The following is a 25360-nucleotide window of genomic DNA, read 5'->3' as shown; positions in this document are numbered from 1 at the left end:
ATATTCGTGATACAATTTGAAGGAAAAACTTTGAAGTTTGTGGAAATGTGAAATCATTAGCTTATACACTAACTTTCACACATCTAGATAGCCGGGTGGGGTGCTTGAAATGCTTCTTACGAAGCCACTCCTTCGTTGCCCAGGCGGTGTGTTTGGGATCATTGTCATGCTGAAAGACCCAGTCACGTTTCATCTTCAATGCCCTTGCTGATGGAAGGAGGTTTAAACTCAAAATCTCACGATACATGGCCCCATTCATTCTTTCCTTTACACGGATCAGTCGTCCTGGTCCCTTTGCAGAAAAACAGCCCCAAAGCATGATGTTTCCACCCCCATGCTTCACAGTAGGTATGGTGTTCTTTGGATGCAACTCAGCATTCTTTGTCCTCCAAACACGACAAGTTTAGTTTTTACCAAAAAGTTATATTTTGGTTTCATCTGACCATATGACATTCTCCCAATCCTCTTCTGGATCATCCAAATGCACTCTAGCAAACTTCAGACGGGCCTGGATATGTACTGGCTTAAGCAGGGGGACACGTCTGGCACTGCAGGATTTGAGTCCCTGGCAGCGTAGTGTGTTACTGATGGTAGGCTTTGTTACTTTGGTCCCAGCTCTCTGCAGGTCATTCACTAGGTCCCCCCATGTGGTTCTGGGATTTTTGCACAATTGATGGCTGACTAAATACTTTTTTCCCCCACTGTATTTACTTACGAGCATGCTTGGCTATTGAATGAGTGTTGAAAAAATTTGTTAGGCGTTGCCTATTTGTTAGGCGGGAATAATTTGAAACAGTTATGTCAGAAAAGGAGAGATGTCCTCTAATATGATTTAGGTCTATGTACTGAAAGTAAAATAAACATATTAAACAACATGCTGCTATGTGATCTCCTTACCAACGGCAAATGCAAATGTTTTATCATTAGGCCTACGTTTTATGTTTTTATTAGCCTACCATTATTATAATTCCTGTGCATCAAACACCTCGAATTTCCCCCAAACGAACAATAAGCCTATTTCCTTGCAATTCAGTTGATCAACCTTCTACAAGTTGTGCACACGCATGGTTTGAGATTTGTGTGGAGATACACACACTTTCCCATCAAGTTAAACATTTATAAATACCAACCTTTGCGAGAAAACTGGCACACGCAAGGTTTTTTGTCTTTTTTGTGCACGCACACCATTGATAAATGAGGCCCCTGGAGAGCCTCGGCCTCCTATTGGCCTTTGTAGTCAATTGTAGAACACGCCACACATGGTCCAGTAATACATTAATTTACTTTATCTTATCAAAATCAATATCGAAGCCAAAAGACTTGAGAACTAGGCTAATTAACCACCCTTTTCCTCCCTCCCTCCCTCCCTCCCTCCCTCCCTCCCTCCCTCCCTCCCTCCCTCCCTCCCTCCCTCCCTCCCTCCCCTTCCTCCCTCCCTCCCTCCCTCCCTCCCCTTCCTCCCCTTCCTCCTCCCACCAGTAGTTTCCAGGATCAGTACTGTTGTGTTGATGTCTCTCAGTCTGAGTCATCATGTCACCTCATTTACTGTAATTATGAGAAGAGAGGAACCCTGTGGAGACGTAGGTAAGTGGCATCTGCAATTCCATGACAGCTAACCATACATGTCACTCCCAATATTGCCTCACATGCTACCAAACAAACTCACTGATCATGGACTATTTTATGTCCATAAGTTCCCTGCAGAGTACCATGATACACTAATGAGAAAAGGTTTTACGCTGTTCCTCTGATGCACGTCATAAATGCTGTGTGTACAAGCCCTGTTTGGAGGTAATTAAAAGTGTGTTGTCAAGGTCAAGGTCAGCCGACAGTACATGAAGATGTAACCTACAGTGCACAATCCCCTGTGCTCTGGTTCACTGATTCAGAATCTGCTATGGATCTGAATAAATCATATGATAAAAAATACAAATATTGTATGTATTTGCAAACGTACAAGGTAATAATTTGTTTTCTTTCCACTTCAAAGAACAAATTAGATATGTGGTTCCACAGGACAATGCTAGAACCATGCAGTAAGGATTACATAAAGTAAGACTGACAGTAAATACATGTGTTCTACAGGTAACTGCCAAAATAAAGGAAACACTTGAGTAAATGAGGCATACAAAGTATATTGAAAGCAGATGCTTCCATACAGGTGTGAGTTAATTAAGCAATTAACTTCCTATTATCCTTAGGGTCATATAAAAAAAAATGCCCAGTTGCCCATTATTTAGGCTACCATGGCTGGAAGAAGACATCTCAGTGACTTTGAAAGTGAGTCTCAAATGAGCATAGGGGGTTTAAAGAATGTGTTTGTGTGTGTGTCTCTCTGTGTGTGTGTGTCTCTCTCTGTGTGTGTGTGTGGATGTGTGTGTGTGTGTGTGTGTGTATGTGTGTGTGTGTATGTGTGTGTGTGTGTGTGTGTGTGTGTGTGTGTGTGTGTGTGTGTGTGTGTGTGTGTGTGTGTGTGTGTGTGTGTGTGTGTGTGTGTGTGTGTGTGTGTGTGTGTGTGTGTGTGTGTGTGTGTGTGTGTGTGAGAGAGAGAGAGTCAGTCAGTCAGTCACCAGATCTCTACCCAATTGAAAACTTATGGTAGATTCTGGAGCTGCGCCTGAGACAGCGTTTACCACCACCATCAACAAAACACCAAATTATGGAATTTCTCGTGGAAGAATAGTGTTGCATCCCTCCAAAATAGTTCTAGACACTTATAGAATCAATGCAAAGGCATTTTGTAGCTCTTCTGGCGTCTTGTGGTGGCCCAACGCTCGATTAAGACACTTTATGTTGGTCTTCCTTTATTTTGGCAGTTTCCTGTATATATAGAGTACCAGTAAAAAGTTTGGACACATTCCAGAGTTTTTCTTTATTTTTACTATTTTCTACATTGTAGAATAATAGTGAAGACATCAACACTATGAAATAACACATGTGGAATCATGTAGTAACCAAAAAAGTGTTAAATAAATCAAAATGTATTTTATATTTGAGATTCTTCAAAGTAGTCACCCTTTGCCTTGATGACAGCTTTGCACACTCTTGACATTCTCTCAACCAGCTTCATGTGGTAGTCACCTGGAATGCATTTCAAATAACAGGTGTGCCTTGTTAAAAGTTAATTTGTGGAATTTAATGCGTTTGAGCCAATCAGTTGTGTTGTGACAAGGTAGGGGTGGTATACAGAAGATAGCCCTATTTGGAAAAAGAGCAAGTCAATATTATGGCAAGAACAGCTCAAATAAGCAAAGAGAAATGACAGCCCATCATTACTTTAAGACGTGAAGGTCAGTCAATACGGAACATTTCAAGAACTTTGAAAGTTTCTTCAAGTGCAGTCGCAAAAACCATCAAGCGATATGATGAAACTGGCACTCATGAGGAACGCCAAAGGAAAGGAAGACCCAGAGTTACCTGTGCTGAAGAGGATATGTTCATTAGGCTTACCAGCCTCAGAAATTGCAGCCGAAATAAATGCTTCACAGAGTTCAAGTAACAGACACATCTCAACATCAACTGTTCAGATGAGACTGCGTGAATCAGGCCTTCATTGTCAATTTGCTGCAAAGAAACCACTACTAAAGGACACCAGTAATAAGAAGAGACATGCTTGGGCCAAGAAACACGAGCAATGGACGATAGACCGGTGGAAATCTGTCCTTTGGTCTGATGAGTCCAAATTTGAGATTTTTGGTTCCGACCACCGTGTCTTTGTGAGGCGCAGAGTAGGTGAACGGATTATATCTGCATGTGTGGTTCCCACCGTGAAGCATGTAGGAAGAGGTGTGATGGTGTGGGGGTGCTTTGCTGGTGACATTGTCAGTGATTTATTTAGAATTCAAGGTACACTAAACCAGCATGGCTACCACAGCATTCTGCAGTGACACGCCATCCCATCTGCTTTGCGCTTAGTGGGACTATCATTTTTTTTCAACAGGATAATGACCCAACACACCTTCAGGCTTTGTAAGGGCTATTTGACCAAGGAGAGTGATGGAGTGCTGCATCAGATGACCTGGCCTCCACAATCACCCAACCTCAACCCAATTGAGATGGTTTGGGATGAGTCGGACAGAAGATTGAAGGAAAAGCAGCCAACAAGTGCTCAGCATATGTGGGAACTCCTTCAAGACTGTTGGAAAAGCATTCCAGGTGAAACTGGTTGAGAGAATGCCAAGAGTGTGCAAAGCTGTCATTAAGGCAAAGGGTGGCTACTTTGAATAATCTAATATCTAAAATATATTTTGATTTTTTAAACACTTTTTTTGTTACTACACGATTCCATATGTGTTAATTCATAATTTTGTTGTCTTCACTATTATTATACAATGTAGAAAATAGGAAAAATAAAGAAAAACCCTTGAATGATTAGGTGTGTCCAAACGTCTGACTGGTACTGTAAATATACAGTGCCTTGCAAAAGTATTCATCTCCCTTGGTGTTTTTCCTATTTTGTTGCATTACAACCTTTAAATTGATTTTTATTTGGATTTCATGTAATGGACATACACAAAATAGTCCAAATTGGTGAAGTGAAATGAAAAAAATTACTTGTTTCAAAAAATTCTAAAAAATAAATAACGGAAAAGTGGTGCATGCATATGTATTCACCCCCTTTGCTATGAAGCCCCTAAATAAGATCTGGTGGAACCAATTACCTTCAGAAGTCACATAATTAGTTAAATAAAGTCCACCTGTGTGCAATCTAAGTGTCACATGATCTGTCACATGATCTCAGTATATATACACCTGTTCTGAAAGGCCCCACAGTCTGCAACCCCACTAAGCAAGGGGCACCACCAAGCAAGTGGCACCATGAAGACCAAGGAGCTCTCCAAACAGGTCAGGGACAAAGTTCTGGAGAATTACAGAAAAGGGTTTGGTTATAAAAAAATATCTGAAACTTTGAACATCCCACGGAACACCATTAAATCCATTATTAAAATAAAGAATATGGCACCACAACAAACCTGCCAAGAGAGGGCCGCCCACCAAAACACACGGACCAGGCAAGGTGGGCATTAATCAGAGAGGCAAGAAAGAGACCAAAGATAACCCTGAAGGAGCTGCAAAGCTGAGTATCTGTCCATAGGACCACTTTAAGCCATACACTCCACAGAGCTAGGCTTTACGGAAGAGTGGCCAGAAAAAAGCCTTTGCTTAAAGAAAAAAATAAGCAAACACGTTTGGTGTTCGCCAAAAGGCATGTTGGAGACTCCCAAAACATATGGAAGAAGGTACTCTGGTCAGATGAGACTAAAATTCAGCTTTTTGGCCATCAAGGAAAACACTATGTCTGGCACCTCTCATCACCCTGAGAACACCATCCCCACAGTGAAGCATGGTGGTGGCAGCATCATGCTGTGGGGATGTTTTTCATCGGCAGGGACTGGGAAACTGGTCAGAATTGAAGGCATGATGGATGGCGCTAAATATGGGGAAATTCTTGAGGGAAAGCTGTTTCAGTCTTCCAGAGATTTGAGACTGGGACGGAGGTTCACCTTCCATTAGGACAATGACCCTAATAATACTGCTAAAGCAACACTCAAGTGGTTTAATGGGAAACATTTAAATGTCTTGGAATGGCCTAGTCAAAGCCCAGACCACAATCCAATTGAGAATCTGTGGTATGACTTAAAGATTGCTGTACACCAGCAGAACCCATCCAACTTGTAGGAGCTGGAAAGTTTTGCCTTGAAGAATAGGCAAGAATCCCAGTGGCTAGATGTGCCAAGCTTATAGAGACATATCCCGAAAGACTTGCAGCTGTAATTGCTGCAAAATGTGGCTCTACAAAGTATTGACTTTGGGGGTGGGGGAATAGTTATGCACGCTCAAGGTGTCCGTTTTTTTTGTCTTATTTCTTGTTTTTTTCACAATATTTTTTTTTTTGCACTGTATCGATGTTCACTGAGTATACAAAACACCTGCTCTTTCCATGACATGGACTGAACAGGTGAATCCAGGTGAAAGTTACCTTATTAATATCACTTGTTAAATCCATTTCAATCAGTGTAGATCAGGGTTTCCCAAATTTGGTCCTGGGGCCCCCTCTAGGTGCACGTTTAGCTTTTTGCCCTAGCACTACACATCTGATTAAAATAATCAAAGCTTGATGATGAGTTGATTATTTGAATCAGCTGTGTAGTGCTAGGGCAAAACCAAAATGTGCACTCAGGGGGGCCCCCATGACAGACTTTGGGAAACCCTGGTGTAGATGAAGGGGAGGAGACAGCTTAAAGAAGGATTTTGAAGCTTTGAGTCAATTGAGACATCAATCAATCAATCAATTTTATTTTATATAGCCCTTCTTACATCAGCTAATATCTCGAAGTGCTGTACAGAAACCCAGCCTAAAACCCCAAACAGCTAGTAATGCAGGTGTAGAAGCACGGTGGCTAGGAAAAACTCCCTAGAAAGGCAAAACCTAGGAAGAAACCTAGAGAGGAACCAGGCTATGAGGGGTGGCCAGTCCTCTTCTGGCTGTGCCGGGTGGAGATTATAACAGAACCATGCCAAGATGTTCAAAAATGTTCATAAGTGACAAGCATGGTCAAAGAGACATGGATTGTGTATGTGTGCCATTCAGAGGGTGAATGGGAAAGACAAAAGATTTAAGTGCCTTTGAACGGGTTATGGTAGTAGGTGCCAGGTGCACTGGTTTGAGTGTGTCAAGAACTGCAACGCTGCTGGGTTTTCACGCTCAATTGTTTTCAGGAATCATTGGAGTCAACATGGGCCTGCATCCCTGTGGAACGTTCAACACTTTGAGTCCATGCCCCAACAAATTGAGGCTGTTCTGAGAGCAAAAGGTGGGGTGCAACTCAATATTAGGAAGGTGCTCTTAATGTTTTGTACACTCAGTGTATACTGTATATACATATATACCTAAATCACCCATGACATGACCATCTTAAAACAATCCACCCACTGATAAGACAGCAGCCTTCTCCACCTTGCCATTAAAGGACTTGAGTCACGGGAAGAACAGAAAGCACTTTTGTGTGACATCCCTATATAGATGTAGATTTGAGCCAGATTTCTACAGCAGGAAAAGAATCCTGCAGCAACAGGAAATGTGAATTATTATGTTGATTATAATTAATGTCAATTTTTGTTGGGGGGGTTACATTTGACATTAGAGCAAATCAAGTCAGACATTTTAAAGTGGAAATTACAAACTTTATAAGCCTTCTTAAACATTGAATACACTACAAGTTAGCATTTGCTGCTGTACATCAGAGCGAGTACATTGTTTCTTTGACCTGCCATGCCTTGGAGTAGAGGCGGTGGGGGGGTACAGAACTGTCCAAAAGTCAGTGCTATTTATGTTTTCCACTCAGTGAAGCCTCTGGTGGTCATGTTATACAGGGCAGGGGGCTTTGGCCTTGGATGGAATCAACTCCTCTATCTTGCAGATAACTTTCTTTAACTGGATAATGACAGAGGAGACTGATATTTCCCTCTCACTCCAGGAATCACATCAAAGAATATAACCCCCTCAATACATGCACACAAACATGCGCGCACACACACACACACGCACACACACTCAGAATAATTCTGCTTTCTTTTTCTTCACAGGGTCTCGTTGCGGACAGCATTCGAGTTGCAAGTGCAGTGTGAGTGATTGTAATCAAAGTTACAATAGCAGAGCTGTAGGAGCCAGGCTGTCTCCTCATTCCTGTGTCCATTTTGAAGCTGTGCCTCAGAGAACAACATGACATTCCCTTTACAGGTATCTCTTTGAGCCCCTTGCATACGCATGGCAGGGATCAAGCAAACAAACCAAGCAAACAGAGGAAAATGCACAATGAAGCAATCAAATCAAATCCAATTGTATTTGTCACATGCGCCGAATACAACTGGTGTAGACCTTACAGTGAAATACTTACTTACAAGCCCTTAACCAACAATGCAGTTTTAAGAAAGAATACCAAAAAAATGCACACAAAAATTAAATATAAAATAATACAAAATAAAAGTAACAAATAATTAAAGAGCAGCAGTAAAAATAACAATAGCGAGGCTATATACAGGGGGGTACCGGTACCGAGTCAATGTGCGGGGGCACCGGTTAGTCGAGGTAATTGGGGTAATATGTACATGTAGGTAGAGTTACTAAAGTGACTATGCATAGATAATAAACAGAGAGTAGCAGCAGCGTAAAAGAGGGGTGGGGGGCAATGCAAATAGTCTGGGTAGCCATTTGATTAGATGTTCAGGAGTCTTATGGCTTGGGGGTAGAAGCTGTTTAGAAGCCTCTTAGACCTAGACTTGGCGCTCCGGTACCGCTTGCCATGCGGTAGCAGAGAGAACAGTCTATGACTAGGGTGGCTGGAGTTTTTGACAATTTTTAGGGCCTTTCTCTGACACCGCCTGGTATAGAGGTCCTGGATGTCAGGAAGCTTGGCCCCAGTGATGCACTGGGCCGTACGCACTACCCTCTGTAGTGCCTTGCGGTCGGAGGCCGAGCAGTTGCCATACCAGGCAATCTGTCACTTCTTCAGTACTGCCAGTTGGAATGCGTGCCTCACAGTGGACGTAGGTAGCAGTCTGCTGAGGGAATGAAGTGCGTTGACAAGCAAATACTTTTTATTGCCCAACTAAATCATTCATTATTACTCTCCCCACTGACGGATGGCCTGGAGCAGCACACCTCATTTATCTACTTGAGATCTCTCTCCTCCTTCTACTGTCACTGCCCATCTCATTCTGTTTCTCACTGTTCCTCTGCATCCCTTTTTCTGTCCTCTCATCTGGAACTTCCCTCATTCCATATTTTCTCTCTCTCTCTTGCTGCAATATCTCTGTCCCCTTCAAACAGACACATTATTTGATTTCCCCCCACTGTAACACAGTAGTATGTTAGCCAGCAATACACAATATGGGTTTCAGTAGAAACACTAAGGTGAGCTAGCTAGGCGGCTTGCAGGAAGAATAACTTACTTAGGTAGGCACCGTATTTGTCATCTGCCCTCTTGGAGCTGGCATCGGCTTAGCTACCTGAGCTTCTAACGTTAGCTAAATAAAAGTATTTGTTTGGAACCCTCTTCGCTATATTCCGGTTGAGACATGTATGGTTGAATGTCACCATGTAGCTAATAGAACATACAAAAATGCTCCATTGTCGAATTTGTGCTGATGAGACGAATCACTTGAAGCCATTATGTCTGGTCAGTTCTTTCAGTTTTGTCCAAAGGATTGTGTTGTCAGTATCCGCCTCCTATTCAGAAAAAGCCCCCTTGGGGTGGGACGGGGGCCAGAGCACGAAGCACTGCCCAACACAAGTTGTAGCCTTTCAGAGACTGGAAAAAATGTGTCCGCTTGTATATTTAGCAATGAATCTGCCGATAGGAACATTGCTGAAAGACGTCCAATGGCTCTATCAAACAAGGACAACCATATCTACACGCACAAAAATGTATAGTGCGATCAGTATAACATAGAGCCTTCGTGAAATGCCACAGAGCAGGACTACATTAAAAAAAGTCTAAAAAATCTATATAATATACACCATCACAATAAATCCATTATTTATTTCAGGCAGGTCTAAAGAAACATTATGATCTGAAGAAAATGTATTTCAGAAGAACAGAATATGAGTCGGCCTACTGTATGTTATCTGGCTATGCACCATGCCATGGGCTGTAGGCTAGCTAATGTAGCAGACAAGATATGCTTACAAGTCCTGTGCCATTATTTTATATTATATAATTGTATAGTAAGAAGAATATAATTGAACTTAGCTGAATAAAATAGAAAGGATATTTTTCCCATTCCGGAGCGAGTGCGCATGTGAAGTAGCTAAGTTGAGTGTAAAAGTGATCATTTGAAACAGGTGCTATACGCTAGATTTTGAGTTATTTGGCAACTTTAGTTGTGAATGATACAAACCTTAGAATGCCTTGGAAATCAAAACATATATGGGCAGCATGATGCGACTATAGGCTATTGATGATATGAAAAAGTAGCAAAATAATATTGCGCTCTGTTCCTTGCCTCAGGCTGCAAACGCTGTTCTCTCATCAAGTAATCCTATTTTCACCCATCAGACTACTCTCAATTTAACCTTGTCTTTACTAATATGTAAAATTAGTTTTGATTTATAATGACCCATTATCAAATGGGGAGGAATAGGAGCAGGGAAAAAAAGCCATGCACTCGAACAGCAAATGGAAGGTGCTTTCCCGCAGTTCGTTTTTCAATCATGCGGGTAGACTCCTCCGGTTTTATAGCAGAGCAATGCTTAGTATTAGCAGCTGAGAAATATAAACACTGTAAGGCATTTCTATACCACCATACAAAAACGTATTTGAAAGTAAGTTGGATAGAATGTATGCGACTTACAGTCATGTGTGCAAACATTTTCGTGCTGCCAAAGAGCTATATTTTCATGTCATCCAACAAATGTAAATGTCTGGAGTTTGCTAAACGGCATTTGCACTCGGATTGGAACTGGTGCTTTGGTCAGATGACATGAAAACAGAGCTCTTTGGCCATGCACACCAGCGGTAGGTTTGGCGTCGCAATGAGAATGCATGAGCAGAAAAGAACCCCATACCTCCTGTAAAATATGGTGGTGGATCTTTGATGTTATAGAGCTATTTTGCTACCACTGGTCCTGGGGCATTTGTAAACATCAATGTCATCATGAGCTTTACCCAGTACCAGGATATTTTAGCCAAAAACCTTGTTGCCTCTGCCAGGAGGCTGAAACTTGGCCGCAAGTGGATCTTCCAGCAAGACAATAACCCAAGGAACACATCTAAATCCACAAATAAATGGTTAATTGACCACAAAACATCTCCGGACTTGAACCCCATTGAAAACCCGTGGTTTGAATTGAAGAGTGCAGTCCATAAGCGCAGACAAAGGATATCAAGGATCTGGAAAGATTCTGTATGGAGGAATGGTCTAAGATCTCTCCCAATGTGTTCTCCAATCTCATAGAACATTTTAGAAAAAGGCTTAGTGTCGTTATCCTCACAAGGGGAGGGTGCTGGAGTTTTGAAAACAGGGGATTCAATCTTTTTTTAATTACTTGTTAAATAAAATATATTTCTCTGAGCAATTGTATTGGTACAAAATAATACCAAATAATTAAGCATACAATATAGCTCAGTATTTGTATTTGTATTTTATTTAAAAAAAAATTGCTAATCTTTATCAAGGGATCCAATAATTACGGACCCCACTGAATATAATGATGTCGATGCTATGGTTCATCAATACTTTGGGGGAGATACCTCTATTTCCCAGGTACCGTATCTATGGTCCTCTTAGTACACCTGTTGTGTTTCTAAGAAGGAGAGTCATTAACAATGTCTCACAGTACATCGTCATTAACTACAGCTCACGTGCCAAACGGAGAGAGGCTGGCAGAATGGGGACACACTCTCCCGGCAAGACCCCACAGACACACGTACAGGCAGTGCCAGTGTGTAAGGATGCTGGTAGTTACCATGCCAACAGTAATACATCTCCCTCACTGTCTCCTGCCTCTGTGTTCTCTGCCGTTTCCAAGGAGACGAGAGAGAGAGAGAGAGAGAGAGCGAGAGAGAGAGAGAGAGCTAGAGAGCGAGCAAGAGAGAGAGAGGAAGGGGAGTTGCCATGTCCCTCTGTGTAAAGGAAATTGCCTCCCTCTCCTCTAAATTACATTACATATATTATGGGATAGTGAAAAGTTCCCATCAAAACTAACTAAAAGGTAAGTTATGTATAAAATAGAAATGTGATTTATAATTAAAAAGGTGAAAAACAAACTAACAAACATGAAAGGTATGCACGTCATATGAGTATGGTTCATAAACATTACACACATCTAGTGGTTCCACAACCTGATTTCAGTAAACATGACTCATAGCAGTAAAAACAAAAAAGCTTTCTTACCCATAAACTCAATGCCCAAGTGTTCTGCTGTTCCGGTGAAGAGAAGAGAGGAGGGGAGACAGGAACAACAGAGGAGGGAGGGAGAGAGAAACCGATAAAGCTATTAGAAACAATGCACTTTAACATCTTGTCACAGCATATAGTAACAATGTCTGTGACTTGTTGTTGTTTCATGTAAGGAAGCTCCATAGCCTTCTGTATTCACGTCATATTGCTTCAGTAGACACATGCTCTGGGCATAATCCGAGCTGACACTCAGCGCAGACTGCACACATAGACTCCATTCTCGAAAAATGCACTGTGCAAGAGTTGAGTTCTAGTCAATGACATGTATAAACCTTGGATGACTAACAGTGGGTGCTGTATTGAAGCCACCGCGCAGCCATCTTGGTACCCCTCCTCAATTGTAAAAAAATATATATTTTGGAAGCTATAGAAATGCATTTATTAATGTTGTTTTTGAGACATGTATTCTATTACAGTCACCTTAATGCATGCTTAAAAAAACTATATTATGTGAGTGAAATATGGGTAAAATTCTCCTGTCTTATCTGGTTTCCTGTGTGAACTTATGGAATCCTGAACTGTTCACCAGATCTGCTACCTTGTCGTGCTGGTGCTCCAATTTCAACTGTTCTGCCTGCGGCTATGAAACCCTGACCTGTTCACCAGACGTGCTACTTTGTCCCGGACCTGCTGTTTTTGACCCTCTCTCTCTCTCTCTCTCTCTCTCCCTCAGTCCCTCTCTCTCTCTACCGCACCTGCTGTCTCGACCTCTGAATGTTTAGCTATGAAAAGCCAACTGATATTTACTCCTGAGATGCTGACCTGTTACACCCTCTACAACCACTGGGAAATAGTATTTGACCCTGCTGGTCATCTATGAACTTTTGAACATCTTGAAGAACGATCTGGCCTTAATGGCCATGTACTCTTATAATCTCCACCCAGCACAGCCAGAAGAGGACTGGCCACCCCTCCTAGTTTTTCCTAGTCACTGTGCTTCTACATCTGCATTGCTTGCTGTTTGGGGTTTTAGGCTGGGTCTCTGTATAAGCTCTTTGTGACTGCTGATGTAAAAATGGCTTTATATATACATTTGATTTGATTTGAAAAAAATACAAAAACATTTTCCTTAAAGTATATTTTTTTGAGAGTACTAATGTTACTGTCCTCACTACAACAAAACAAATAATTAAATACATGTAATTTTGTCCTACTAGGGAGTGCCAATATGGCTGACCGGTGACTTCAAAGCCTCTCAATGGCCAAAACATAGTATCAGCAATCCAGGGTTTATAGACGTCATCGGTTCTAGTGTATGTTACACTCTGGAAAAGACATCAGTGCTTAGTGAGATATCCTGGCATAAGACTTTTGCCTACATCTTTGTTTACAGAAAGTGGAAGATTGTTTACACAGTTTTGACTGTGAAGCTTAGTGGATGCACAATTTAGTTGCCATGTATACAGTTGTGTTTATACAACAACATAAACATTCTTTATGTTCTATATGTTCCTCTATTATACCCGTTTACTCTCTGAAAATGTGGTTGGTGATTGCTTTGAGTTTGGGAGATGATGAGAGGTAGACTGGGGAAATTAAAGGTTGCAGTGGTGCGCCAGATCCATTGAACACTAATGAGGAGACCTCATCTCTCCCTTCAATACACAGTGAACGGGAGAGGAACGCAACAGAATGAGTATTCTATGAAAATGCTGTCGATGTACTGTATTGTACCTGTGAATAGAGAGAAAGGGAAAATTGCACTGCAGAACTACCTGGATAAACTTTGGGTTTTTCATAAACTATGGTTATTCATGATCTGTCCTTGCCTGTGATCTCGTGTTTAAGTTTGAAAATAACAAATGTGTACAGCAACATCTATCTAAATCCAGAGGTGCGGCAGTAAGGCAACATCAGAGCATAAAATAGCATAACTAATTATAACAAGACAAGCTATTTAATATTGACAGCACAACCAGATGGTGCCATTCACCCAGTTGGAACTGAAATGAGAACTGTAGAACATATTGTACAAATCTAAATTAGGTGCGCTGTAACAATGCGAGAAGCCAGTAGTATAAGAGGAGTGGTCCTACACAGTAACCATAGTAGCCATACCAAAGGGAAAAATTACCTATATTTTTCAAAAATCTTTATTATGTCAACGTCATGTGTTCTACACCGGAGAGTCTTTGGCAGAACAAAAGTTCACTTTGTTATTTGACTGGAGGTGATATTTGCGAATGCTGTCCTCCCTGTACTGGTGTGGGCAGGCCGACACAGAGCCCCAGGTAGAACAATATGGCATTGTGTACAAAGGTGTCTGTGTGATTGTGGCCAGACGGAGAGGCAGGTGCAGCCGGTGGGGTACCTGTGACAGCAGGTAATCTTGCTTCCCTTCCACCCCACGTCTCCCTGAAGAACATCACTCACCATGCCAACATAGTTCATCCACCTGTTTGCAGGTTAATGTGTACTGAAGCAAAACCCACTAAAATAGCCCAGAAAACACCACCAAAAATACAGACTCCCTAAATCAAACAAATCACATTTTATTTGTCACATGCGCCGAATACAACAGGTGTAGACCTTACCGTGAAATAATTACTTACAAGCCCTTAACAAACAATGCAGTTTGAAGAAAAATAAGAGTTAAGAAAAATATTCACTGAAGAAACTAAAGTTAAAAATAAAAGAGCAACAATAGAGGTCCTGGATGGCAGGAACCTTGGCCCCAGTGATGTACTGGGCCGTACGTACTACCCTCTGTAGCGCCTTGCGGTCAGAGGCTGAGCAGTTGCCATACCAGGCGGTGATGCAACCAGTCAGGATGCTCTCGATGGTGCAGCTGTATAACTTTTTGAGGATCTTAGGACCCATGCCAAATCTTTTCAGAACAGGCTTTGTCGTGCCCTCTTCACGACAGTCTTGGTGTGTTTGGACCATGATAGTTTGTTGGTGATGTGGATCTTGAAGCTCTCAACCTGCTCAACTACAGCCCTGTCGATGAGAATGGGGGCATGCTCAGCCCTCCTTCTCCTGTAGACCACGATCATCTCCTTTGTCTTGATCACGTTGAGGGAGAAGTTGTTGTCCTGGCACCACACTTCCAGGTCTCTGACCTCCTCCCTATAGGCTGTCTCATTGTTGTCGGTGATCAAGCCTACCACCGTTGTGTCGTCGGCAAACTTAATGATGGTGTTGGAGTCGTGCTTGGCCACGCAGTCATGGGTGAACAGAGAGTACAGGAGGGGACTAGTCACGCAACCCTGAGAGGCCCCCTTGTTGAGGATCAGCGTGGCAGATGTGCTGTTGCCAACCCTTACCACCTGGGGGCGGCCTGTCAGGAAGTCCAGGATCAAGTTGCAGAGGGAGGTGTTTAGTCCCAGGGTCCTTAGCTTAGTGATGAGCTTTGTGGGCACCATGGTGTTGAACGAGATAGAGATTGCATCATCTGTGAATCTGTTGGGGTGGTATGCAAATTGGACTGGGTCTAGGGTTTCTGGGATGATGGTGTTGATGTGATCGATGACCAGCCTTTCAAAGCACTTCATGGCTACAGACGTGAGGGCTGCGGGTCGATAGTCATTTAGGCAGGTTACCTTGGTGTTCTTGGGCACAGGTGGTCTGCTTGAAACATGTAGGTTTTAAAGACTCGGTCAGGGACAGGTTGAAAATGTCAGTGAAAACACTTGCCAGTTGGTCAGCGCATGCTCAGAGTAAATGTCCTGGTAATCCGTCTGTCCCTGCGGCCTTGTGAATTCTGACCTGTTTAAATGTCTTACTCACATGGACTACGGCGAGCGTGATCACACAGTCGTCCGGAACAGCTGGTGCTCTCATGGATGCTTCAGTGTTGCTTGCCTCGAAGTGTGCATAGAAGTCATTTAGCTCATCTGATTGGCTTGTGTTTGTGGGCAGTTCGCGGCTGGGCTTCCCTTTGTAGTCCATAATAGTTTACAAGACCTGCCACATCCGACAAGTGTCGGACACAGTGTTGTAGGATTCAATCTTAGTCCTGTATTTACGCATTGCCTGTTTGATGGTTTGTCTGAGGGCATAGCGGGATTTCTTGTAAGCGTCCGGGTTAGAGTCCCACTCCTTGAAAGCGGCAGCTCTAAACTTTAGCTCAGTGCTGATGTTGCCTGAGATAAAGTTCATGGCTTCTGGTTGGGGTATGTACGTACGGTCACTGTGGGGACAACGTCATTGATGCACTTATTGATGAAGCCGGTGACTGATGTGGTATACTCCTCAATGCCATCGGATGAGTCCCAGAACATATTCCAGTCTGTGCTAGCAAAACAGTCCTGTAGCTTAGTGTTTGCGTCATCTGACCACTTCCTTATTAAGCGAGTTGCTGGTACTTCCTGCTTTAGTTTTTGCTTGTAAGCAGGAATTAGGAGGATCGAATTACGGTCAGATTTAACAAATGGAGGGCGAGGGAGAGCTTTGTACGCGTCTCTGTGTGTGGAGTAAAGGTAGTTACTTTAGTAGAGTTTTTCTTTCTCTTATTGCACATGTAACACGCTGGTAGAAATGAGGTAAAAACGGATTTAAGTTTCCCTGCATTAAAGTCCCCGGCCACTTGGAGCGCCGCCTCTGGATGAGCATTTTCTAGTTCGCTTAAGGCTTTATACAGCTCGTTGAGTGCGATCTTAGTCCCAGCATCGGTTTGTGGTGGTAAATGGACAGCTACGAAAAATATAGATGAAAACGCTCTCAGTAAATAGTATGGTCTACAGCTTATCATGAGATACTCTACCTCACATGAGCAAAACCTTGAGACTTCCTTAATATTTTATTTTGCGCACCAGCTGTTATTGGCAAATTTACACAGACCACCACCCCTTGAAGCTGCTCTTCTTGGAGAAAGCCCCTCTGTGATGGGTGAGAGCCCTGGTTGGCTGACATGTTATCCCATGGTGTTGTTGCATTTTTCTCATGTTTCTGTTTGTTACTGCCTCCCCAATCCACCCAGGTAGCCAGAGTAGCCTGTCAAGGCCAAGCCTTTGTGAGTATTCTTTTAGTCTGTCAAGGTCAAGCCTATGTGAGTCTAGCATGTGGTGAAAGAATGCAGGAAAAGGAAAGTATTTAGCAGTAAGCTACCACTTTATTTTAATTGGCAATTCACTTTAACTAATGACTATAATTGTATTCTAATGGCAATCATATCTATAGAAAGTCCCTATGTCTACCTGCAAGGCTTTTGCAAAGGTGTTTAAAGTTCATTACCTGAACTGTAATTAAGAATAGCAAACACGAGGAACAAGCATATACTGTCTCTTAGCCTACATCAGTACCTGTGAATTGCCCTTCTGCCCAATGTGATGAAGAGACACTACATTTACATTTGACATTTTAGTAATTTAGCAGACGCTCTTACAGTTAGTGATAGCATACTTTTTTTAGTTTTTCACTACACAGTAGTTATTTCAACAACTGTACTTAATAATTCCAGAGGCTGCCCTGCACTGTCAGTTATCGTTGGTTAGAGAGAAGTGATCTACTAAAGTCACAACTTCTCTGGTTTAGATCTCAGGTGAAGCAAAGCCTCTGTTGCACATTTGAGCTTGAAAATTCAGATTACATTGTCTACTGTAGCAGGATATATGGATTATGCTTATTTTACAACATTTGTATTTTGGATGCCCCCCCCTTGTCTCTCTTATTCTGTCTGACAAAAGGAATTACTGTACCAATGTGCTGATGGATTGCATCATCTTCAGATTTTCAGAATAAAAATGGTACGGGTATATGGATTTGGACATAAAACAGAATATGCCATTCTTCATTTTCAATTGAAGGGTTCTAATTTCTAGCAAAGAAATCAATGTCTTGATAGATAGCCTCCTCTTATGAGCTGAAAGGACTTGAATTGATACGTGATCTGGGGTAATACGCTAGTTTATGATATGTGTCTGAAGTAAAGTTTACTAATACAAAAACATTATTAATTTATTAAAAATTGATTAAAGATGGATAGACAAGATAAAATATACACACTGGCTTTGACTTTTTCTCTTTCACACACGCACATCCATTCTCTTCCTCTGTCAATGTTTCTTACGCTATTGTGCGGGCCGTTGAGACTAGCCGTCCTTCAGTGTTCAGATGCCTGGAGGCTAGCATGTCCTTGCCTATGTCTCTCTCTATTTCCATCTTTTTCTCTGTTGTGTCTGGAGGTGTTGCTATGGGAACCTGGTCTGCCTAAGGGCATGCACACATCTTGTCCTGCCAGAGACGCTCTGACACCCATTCCCCACATCATAAATAAGTCAAACCCTAACCCAGGCTTTGAGCCCTATGTATTGTACAGTGCGTCCACGTCATTTGAAACTTCAGTCACATTTTGTCCCAGGAGTATATGCAATTTAAAGTACTGAGTCTAGAGTATGTTATTTTATATGTTAAAAAAAATTGTATTGGCAAAATTTGTCAGAGGACAAAAGTAACTTTGTTTTATATATATATATACACTACCGGTCAAAAGGTTTGGACACACCTACTCATTCAAGGTTCTCTCTTTATTTTTACTATTTTTTACATTGTAGAATAATAGTGAAGACATCAAAACTATGAAATAACACATATGGAATCATGTAGTAAACAAGAAAGTGTTAAACAAATCAAAATATATTTTATATTTGAGATTCTTCAAATAGCCACCCTTTGCCTTGATGACAGCATTGCACAATCTTGGCATTCTCTCAACCAGCTTCACCTGGAATGCTTTTCCAACAGTCTTGAAGGAGTTCCCACATGTGCTGATCACTTGCTGGCTGCTTTTCCTTCACTCTGCTGTCCAACTCATCCCAAACCATCTCAATTGGGTTGAGGTCGGGTGATTGTGGAGGCCAGGTCATCTGATGGAGCACTCCATCACTCTCCTTCTTGGTAAAATAACCCTTACACAGCCTGGAGGTGTGTTGGGTCATTGTCCTGTTGAAAAACAAATGACAGTCCCACTAAGCCCAAACCAGATGGGTTGGCATATCACGGTAGAATGCAGACAGTGTCACCAGCAAATCACCCCCACACCATAACACCTCTTCCTCCATTCTTTACGGTGGGAAATACACATGCGGAGATCATCCGTTCAGCCACACCGCGTCCCACAAAGACACGGTGGTTGGAACAAAAAATCTCCAATTTGGACTCCAGACCAAAGGACACATTTCCACCAGTCTAAAGTCCATTGCTCGTGTTTCTTGGCCCAAGCAGGTCTCTTCTTCTTATTGGTGTCCTTTAGTAGTGATTTCTTAGCAGGAATTCGACCATGAAGGCCTGATTCACACAGTCCCCGCTGAACAGTTGACATGGAGATGTGTCTGTTACTTGAACTCTATGAAGCATTTATTTGGGCTGCAATTTCTGAGGCTGGTAACTGCAATGAACTTATCCTCTGCAGCAGAGGTAACTCTGGGTCTTCCATTCCTGTGCCGGTCATCATGAGAGCCAGTTTCATCATAGCGCTTGATGGTTTCTGCGACTGCACTTGAAGAAACTTTCAAAGTTCTTGAAATGTTCCAGATTAACTGACCTTCATGACTTAAAGTAATGATGGACTGTCATTTCTCTTTGCTTGTTTGAGATGTTCTTGCCATAGTATGGACTTGGTCTTTTACCAAATAGGGCTATCTTCTGTATACCACCTCTACCTTGTCACAACACAACTGATTGGCTCAAATGCATTAAATTCCACAAATTGACTTTGAACAAGGCACACCTGTTTATGAAATCCATTCCAGGTAGCTACTTCATGAAGCTGGTTGAGAGAATTCCAAGAGTGTGCAAAACTGTCATCAAGGCAAAGGGTGGCTATTTGAAGAATCTCAAATATAAAATATATTGTTTAACACTTTTTGGGTTACTAAATGATTCCATATGTGTTATTTCATAGTTTTGATGTCTTCACTATTATTCTACAATGTAGAAAATAGTAAAACATAAAGACAAACCCTGGAATGAGTAGATGTGTCCAAACTTTTGACTGGTACTGTATATATGTATTTTTAACAGCTTTTTTGTTAAATATACATTTTAGACACATTTTACATACATGGTACATTTATACACAGTAGTTACATAACAAATATATAGTTTTTGTGATATACACATTACATTTTGGATAGATAGTAGTGAGTCTGTGATTCTAGAGTTAGTTGCTGGTGAGTTTGAAGGTGAAGTCAATAGGACGCTGAAAACCACAACCACAACCCCAGCTCCACAAACACACTCTCTTCCCAAACTCTAATCCATCCATTCGATAAATAACAATATGGTGGCCCTCATCATCTTAGTTTCCCAGTGTAACACAGCAGTATTCCCCGTCAGGTTAATGGTTATAGGATCCAGTGTTATAGGATGTGAGGGATCAGGACTTGACGCTGACAGTGCTGAGATTCTGTCTCATTGGCCATGGGTTGGTTGTCCTCTAAATAGAGGGTATGGGACAGTTATCTATGCTGGGGAAGGAGAGAGGGCTAGGTTAGGCAGACAATTATATAAATGTGTTGAAGCAGGAGAAGGACAGAGTGGTTGCGCTACTCTGCTGTGTTCGGTTGTGTGTGTCGGTGCAAGGCTCACGTCGTCCAATCAGAAGTGTCATTCTGCAATACTGACTGTAACTGGAAATAAGCTAATTATGGCTGATGAACTGTCATTTACATTTTAGTCATTTAGCAGACACTCTTATCCAGAGCAACTTACAGTAGTGAGTGCATGTCCATCGTGGGAATCAAACCCACAACCCTGGCGTTGCAAGCGACATGCTCTACCAACTAGGCTCCACATGTACAGTGGGGAAAAAAAGTATTTAGTCAGCCACCAATTGTGCAATTTTTCCCACTTAAAAAGATGAGAGAGGCCTGTAATTTTCATCGTAGGTACACGTCAACTATGACAGACAAAATGAGAGAAAAAAATTCCAGAAAATCACATTGTAGGATTTTTTATGAATTTATTTGCAAATTATGGTGGAAAATAAGTATTTGGTCAATAACAAAAGTTTCTCAATACTTTGTTATATACCCTTTGTTGGCAATGACACAGGTCAAACGTTTTCTGTAAGTCTTCACAAGGTTTTCACACACTGTTGCTGGTATTTTGGCCCATTCCTCCATGCAGATCTCCTCTAGAGCAGTGATGTTTTGGGGCTGTCGCTGGGCAACACGGACTTTCAACTCCCTCCAAAGATTTTCTATGGGGTTGAGATCTGGAGCTGGCTAAGCAACTCCAGGCCCTTGAAATGCTTCTTACGAAGCCACTCCTTCGTTGCCCGGGCGGTGTGTTTGGGATCATTGTCATGCTGAAAGACCCAGCCACGTTTCATCTTCAATGCCCTTGCTGATGGAAGGAGGTTTTCACTCAAAATCTCACCATACATGGCCCCATTCATTCTTTCCTTTACACGGATCAGTCGTCCTGGTCCCTTTGCAGAAAAACAGCCCCAAAGCATGATGTTTCCACCCCCATGCTTCACAGTAGGTATGGTGTTCTTTGGATGCAACTCAGCATTCTTTGTCCTCCAAACACGACGAGTTGAGTTTTTACCAAAAAGTTCTATTTTGGTTTCATCTGACCATATGACATTCTCCCAATCCTCTTCTGGATCATCCAAATGCACTCTAGCAAACTTCAGACGGGCCTGGACATGTACTGGCTTAAGCAGGGGGACACGTCTGGCACTGCAGGATTTGAGTCCCTGGCGGCGTAGTGTGTTACTGATGGTAGGCTTTGTTACTTTGGTCCCAGCTCTCTGCAGGTCATTCACTAGGTCCCCCCGTGTGGTTCTGGGATTTTTGCTCACCGTTCTTGTGATCATTTTGACCCCACGGGGTGAGATCTTGCGTGGAGCCCCAGATCGAGGGAGATTTTCAGTGGTCTTGTATGTCTTCCATTTCGTAATAATTGCTCCCACAGTTGATTTCTTCAAACCAAGCTGCTTACCTATTGCAGATTCAGTCTTCCCAGCCTGGTGCAGGTCTACAATGTTGTTTCTGGTGTCCTTTGACAGCTCTTTGGTCTTGGCCATAGTGGAGTTTGGAGTGTGACTGTTTGAGGTTGTGGACAGGTGTCTTTTATACTGATAACAAGTTCAAACAGGTGCCATTAATACAGGTAACGAGTGGAGGACAGAGGAGCCTCTTAAAGAAGAAGTTACAGGTCTGTGAGAGCCAGAAATCTTGCTTGTTTGTAGGTGACCAAATACTTATTTTCCACCATAATTTGCAAATAAATTCATTAAAATTCCTACAATGTGATTTTCTGGAATTTATTTTCTCAATTTGTCTGTCATAGTTGACGTCAGGGACGGCTTGTTCAATAGGGCGATATGGGCGACGCACTGCCAAACGGGAAAAGGAAGGGATTTTTTTTCTAATCAATTATATCACGGCAACAGCAGTTATCAGTGTTCACGTCTGATCTGCCAGCCACTAAATGTCAAATCAGGCTAAAGTCGTGCTTCAAATGGCCCCGCCCGTTTTTGGGGCGATTTCAGTCAAGTTGAAAATCGCCCAGAAGTCTCTCATAGCCTGTCATGTAAAATCTATTTTTTTCACATTTCAAAGCTTTCAATACATTCTCTATGGGTGTCTGTGGGCTTGCACTTACGCGCTTTCGTCATACGTGACGTAACGTTGAACGTAACTAAGACAATGGCGGCTAGAAGCGTCTCTGTTGCGACCTGCAGTGCGGTGTTATTTTATGTTTTTAATTTGTAGACTTAGTTTACAAACATTCTGCCAACCATGGATTTCCAGTGGTTGGTTTTGGACTGATCTTGTTGATCGTGTACATACCCGCTACGAACGGACTAAATAATGAAAAAGCTGCTGGCAGCTGAATCCCAATACAGCTGGGAGACTTGGCTGGATGAGTCCCGGACAGAGAAGTGGAGCCGGCCACCTTCACCCTGGTCAGAGCGGACCGCGATCCTGGTAAGAGAGCGACTCTGTACCCCGACATTGAACTGCTTTCTGTGTCATTGCGACCTTACTATCAATTCAATTTAAGGGCTTTATTGGCATGGGAAACGTGTGTTAACATTGCCAAAGCAAGGGAAGTAGATAGTAAACAAAAGTGAAATAAACAATAAATATTAACAGTAAACATTACACTCAGAAGTTTCAAAAGAATAAAGACATTTCAAATGTCATATTATGTATATATACAGTGTTGTTACAATGTGCAAATAGTTAAAGTACAAATGGGAAAATAAATAAACATAAATATGGGTTGTATTTACAATGGTGTTTGTTCTTCACTGGTTGCCCTTTTCTTGTGGCAACAGGTCACAAATCTTGCAGCTGTGATGGCACACTGTGGTTTTTCACCCAGTAGATAAGGGAGTTTATCAAAATTGGGTTTGTTTTCGAATTCTTTGTGGATCGCTGTAATCTGAGGGAAATATGTGTCTCTAATATGGTCATACATTTGGCAGGAGGTTAGGAAGTGCAGCTCAGTTTCCACCTCATTTTGTGGGCAGTGTGCACATAGCCTGTCTTCTCTTGAGAGCCAGGTCTGCCTACGGCGGCCTTTCTCAATAGCAAGGCTATGGTCACTGAGTCTGTACATAGTCAAAGCTTTCATTAAGTTTGGGTCAGTCACAGTGGTCAGGTATTCTGCCACTGTGTACTCTCTGTTTAGGGCCAAATAGCATTCTAGTTTGCTCTGTTTTTTTGTTTGTTCTTTCCAATGTGTCAAGTAATTCTCTTTTTGTTTTCTCATGATTTGGTTGGGTCTAATTGTGTTGTTGTTGTTGTTGTTGTTGTGCTGGGGCTGTGTGGGGTCTGTTTGTGTTTGTGAACAGAGGCCCAGGACAAGCTTACTTAGGGGACTCTTCTCCAAGTTCATCTCTCTGTAGGTGATGGCTTTGTTATGGAAGGTTTGGGAATCGCTTCCTTTTAAGTGGTTACTATCTGCCCCGTGAGTTCCCCCAATTGTTTGTTACCGTTGTGTACTGTTGATAATCACAAGTTTACTGGAGAACTGAGACCAAGTAGAGACTTTGGACAGGGTGGATATGGTATAATAAAGGCAGTTTATTCAGAGGTAAAGATATCTGGAATCGCGTGCACGGACTCGTGCACGTGTGTAGGTCACCTAAATCATCAGAAAAATTGCCCCTCCTGAGAATTTTTTCAGGAGCCGCCACTGGTTGACGTGTACCTATGATGAAAATTACAGGCCTCTCTCATCTTTTTAAGTGGGAGAACTTGCACAATTGGTGGCTGACTAAATACTTTTTTTCCCCACTGTGCACTACTCAAAAATATATGCATGCTACATCAGTTTTCTACATCATGTGCTGTGTCTCAATGTGCTGTTGTTTTAGATGTCATCAACTCAAGAGGAAACCATGACAGCGAGACATGATTGGGATCACACATACTAACACAGATGCATACACAATGTGGTCTAAGGGCAATGTGTATTATTATGTACATACTGTAAAGCTGTGAAACTCCATTTAGTATAATATATTATGTTAGGTTACATTACGGATGGAATAGTGGTTGTACAATATCATACAAATTATAGGACGTATAGTACCATACGTCTTACCTGGTCGTACAATAGCATAAGAATTGGATGATGTACCTTAACATACAGTAAGTTTTGGAGGACGCATAGTAATATACATCTTTCTCTGAGAAAAGGTTGCTTGTTGCGCCATAACAATAAAGGAAAATTACGGGCAGAATTTACATTGGTGGTTAGGGGAACTAACGACAAATGTTAAGACAATTTATGTAAAATGTTAAGAGAACTAAAACGACAAAGGTTAGGAGAATTTACATAGCAGGTTAGGTGAAATAATGTTAGAATAAGGGTTAGCTAAAATCCTACAGTTGTCCCCAACATGACTCGAACACACAACCTTTGGATTGCTAGACGGTAGTGGAATACGACTACCCATCCTCCCCAACCAACCTCCCTTCTTGAGTTTGACACCCCTGAACTAGACCATTAGTAGGTATCATATATCTTGGAGGTGCTCAGAAATATGTAATGTATGTTTCGTATGGCTCGGAGTCAAGGCTGGCAAGCATGCATGGCCACACACACAGGTGTGTGTTGTGGTGTGGTGCAGCAATTTGGCGATGGGGGAGAGGGGAGCAGCGGGGTCGGTCCTTTTGACAGATGGCCCAGCAGAGACCCCGATCACTCTTTACTCCCCAACAGATGCTGCACTGTTTTTTTTAAATCAGTTGTGCATTCCTATTCACAATTTCCTGATAGAGCATTAACTTAGTGGCCTTGTGGTACAAGTGTCTGCCCTGAGATTTGAAGGTTGGGGATTCAAACTACAGTTGAGTCATACAAAATGCACACAAAACAAATACCTTATACCTCTCTGCTTGGCACACAGAATTAAAAGGAAAATCTGCAGTTCAAATTACAACAAAGCTGTTGCCCTGTCACCTTTTTGGGTTACAAGGAACAGGGCTGG

General features: G+C 42.1%; 1 protein-coding gene across 1 annotated transcript in view; it reads right to left on the bottom strand.

Moving 5' to 3' along the window:
* Window positions 1–25360, bottom strand: part of LOC311131392 (pro-neuregulin-3, membrane-bound isoform-like) — a gene marked incomplete at both ends in the record, with an annotated part of 555735 nt that overhangs the window by 61357 nt on the left and 469018 nt on the right. Inside the window, one exon of the mRNA XM_084164353.1 lies at window positions 11896–11922. Within this exon, the coding sequence (XP_084020479.1) occupies window positions 11896–11922 (27 nt within the window). The remainder of the gene's footprint in view (window positions 1–11895; window positions 11923–25360) is intronic.

Source organism: Coregonus lavaretus (assembly GCF_964263955.1).
Source record: "Coregonus lavaretus genome assembly, chromosome: 1".
In the NCBI taxonomy this organism is placed as follows: domain Eukaryota; kingdom Metazoa; phylum Chordata; class Actinopteri; order Salmoniformes; family Salmonidae; genus Coregonus; species Coregonus lavaretus.
This window is presented reverse-complemented; position numbering and strand designations above follow the sequence as displayed.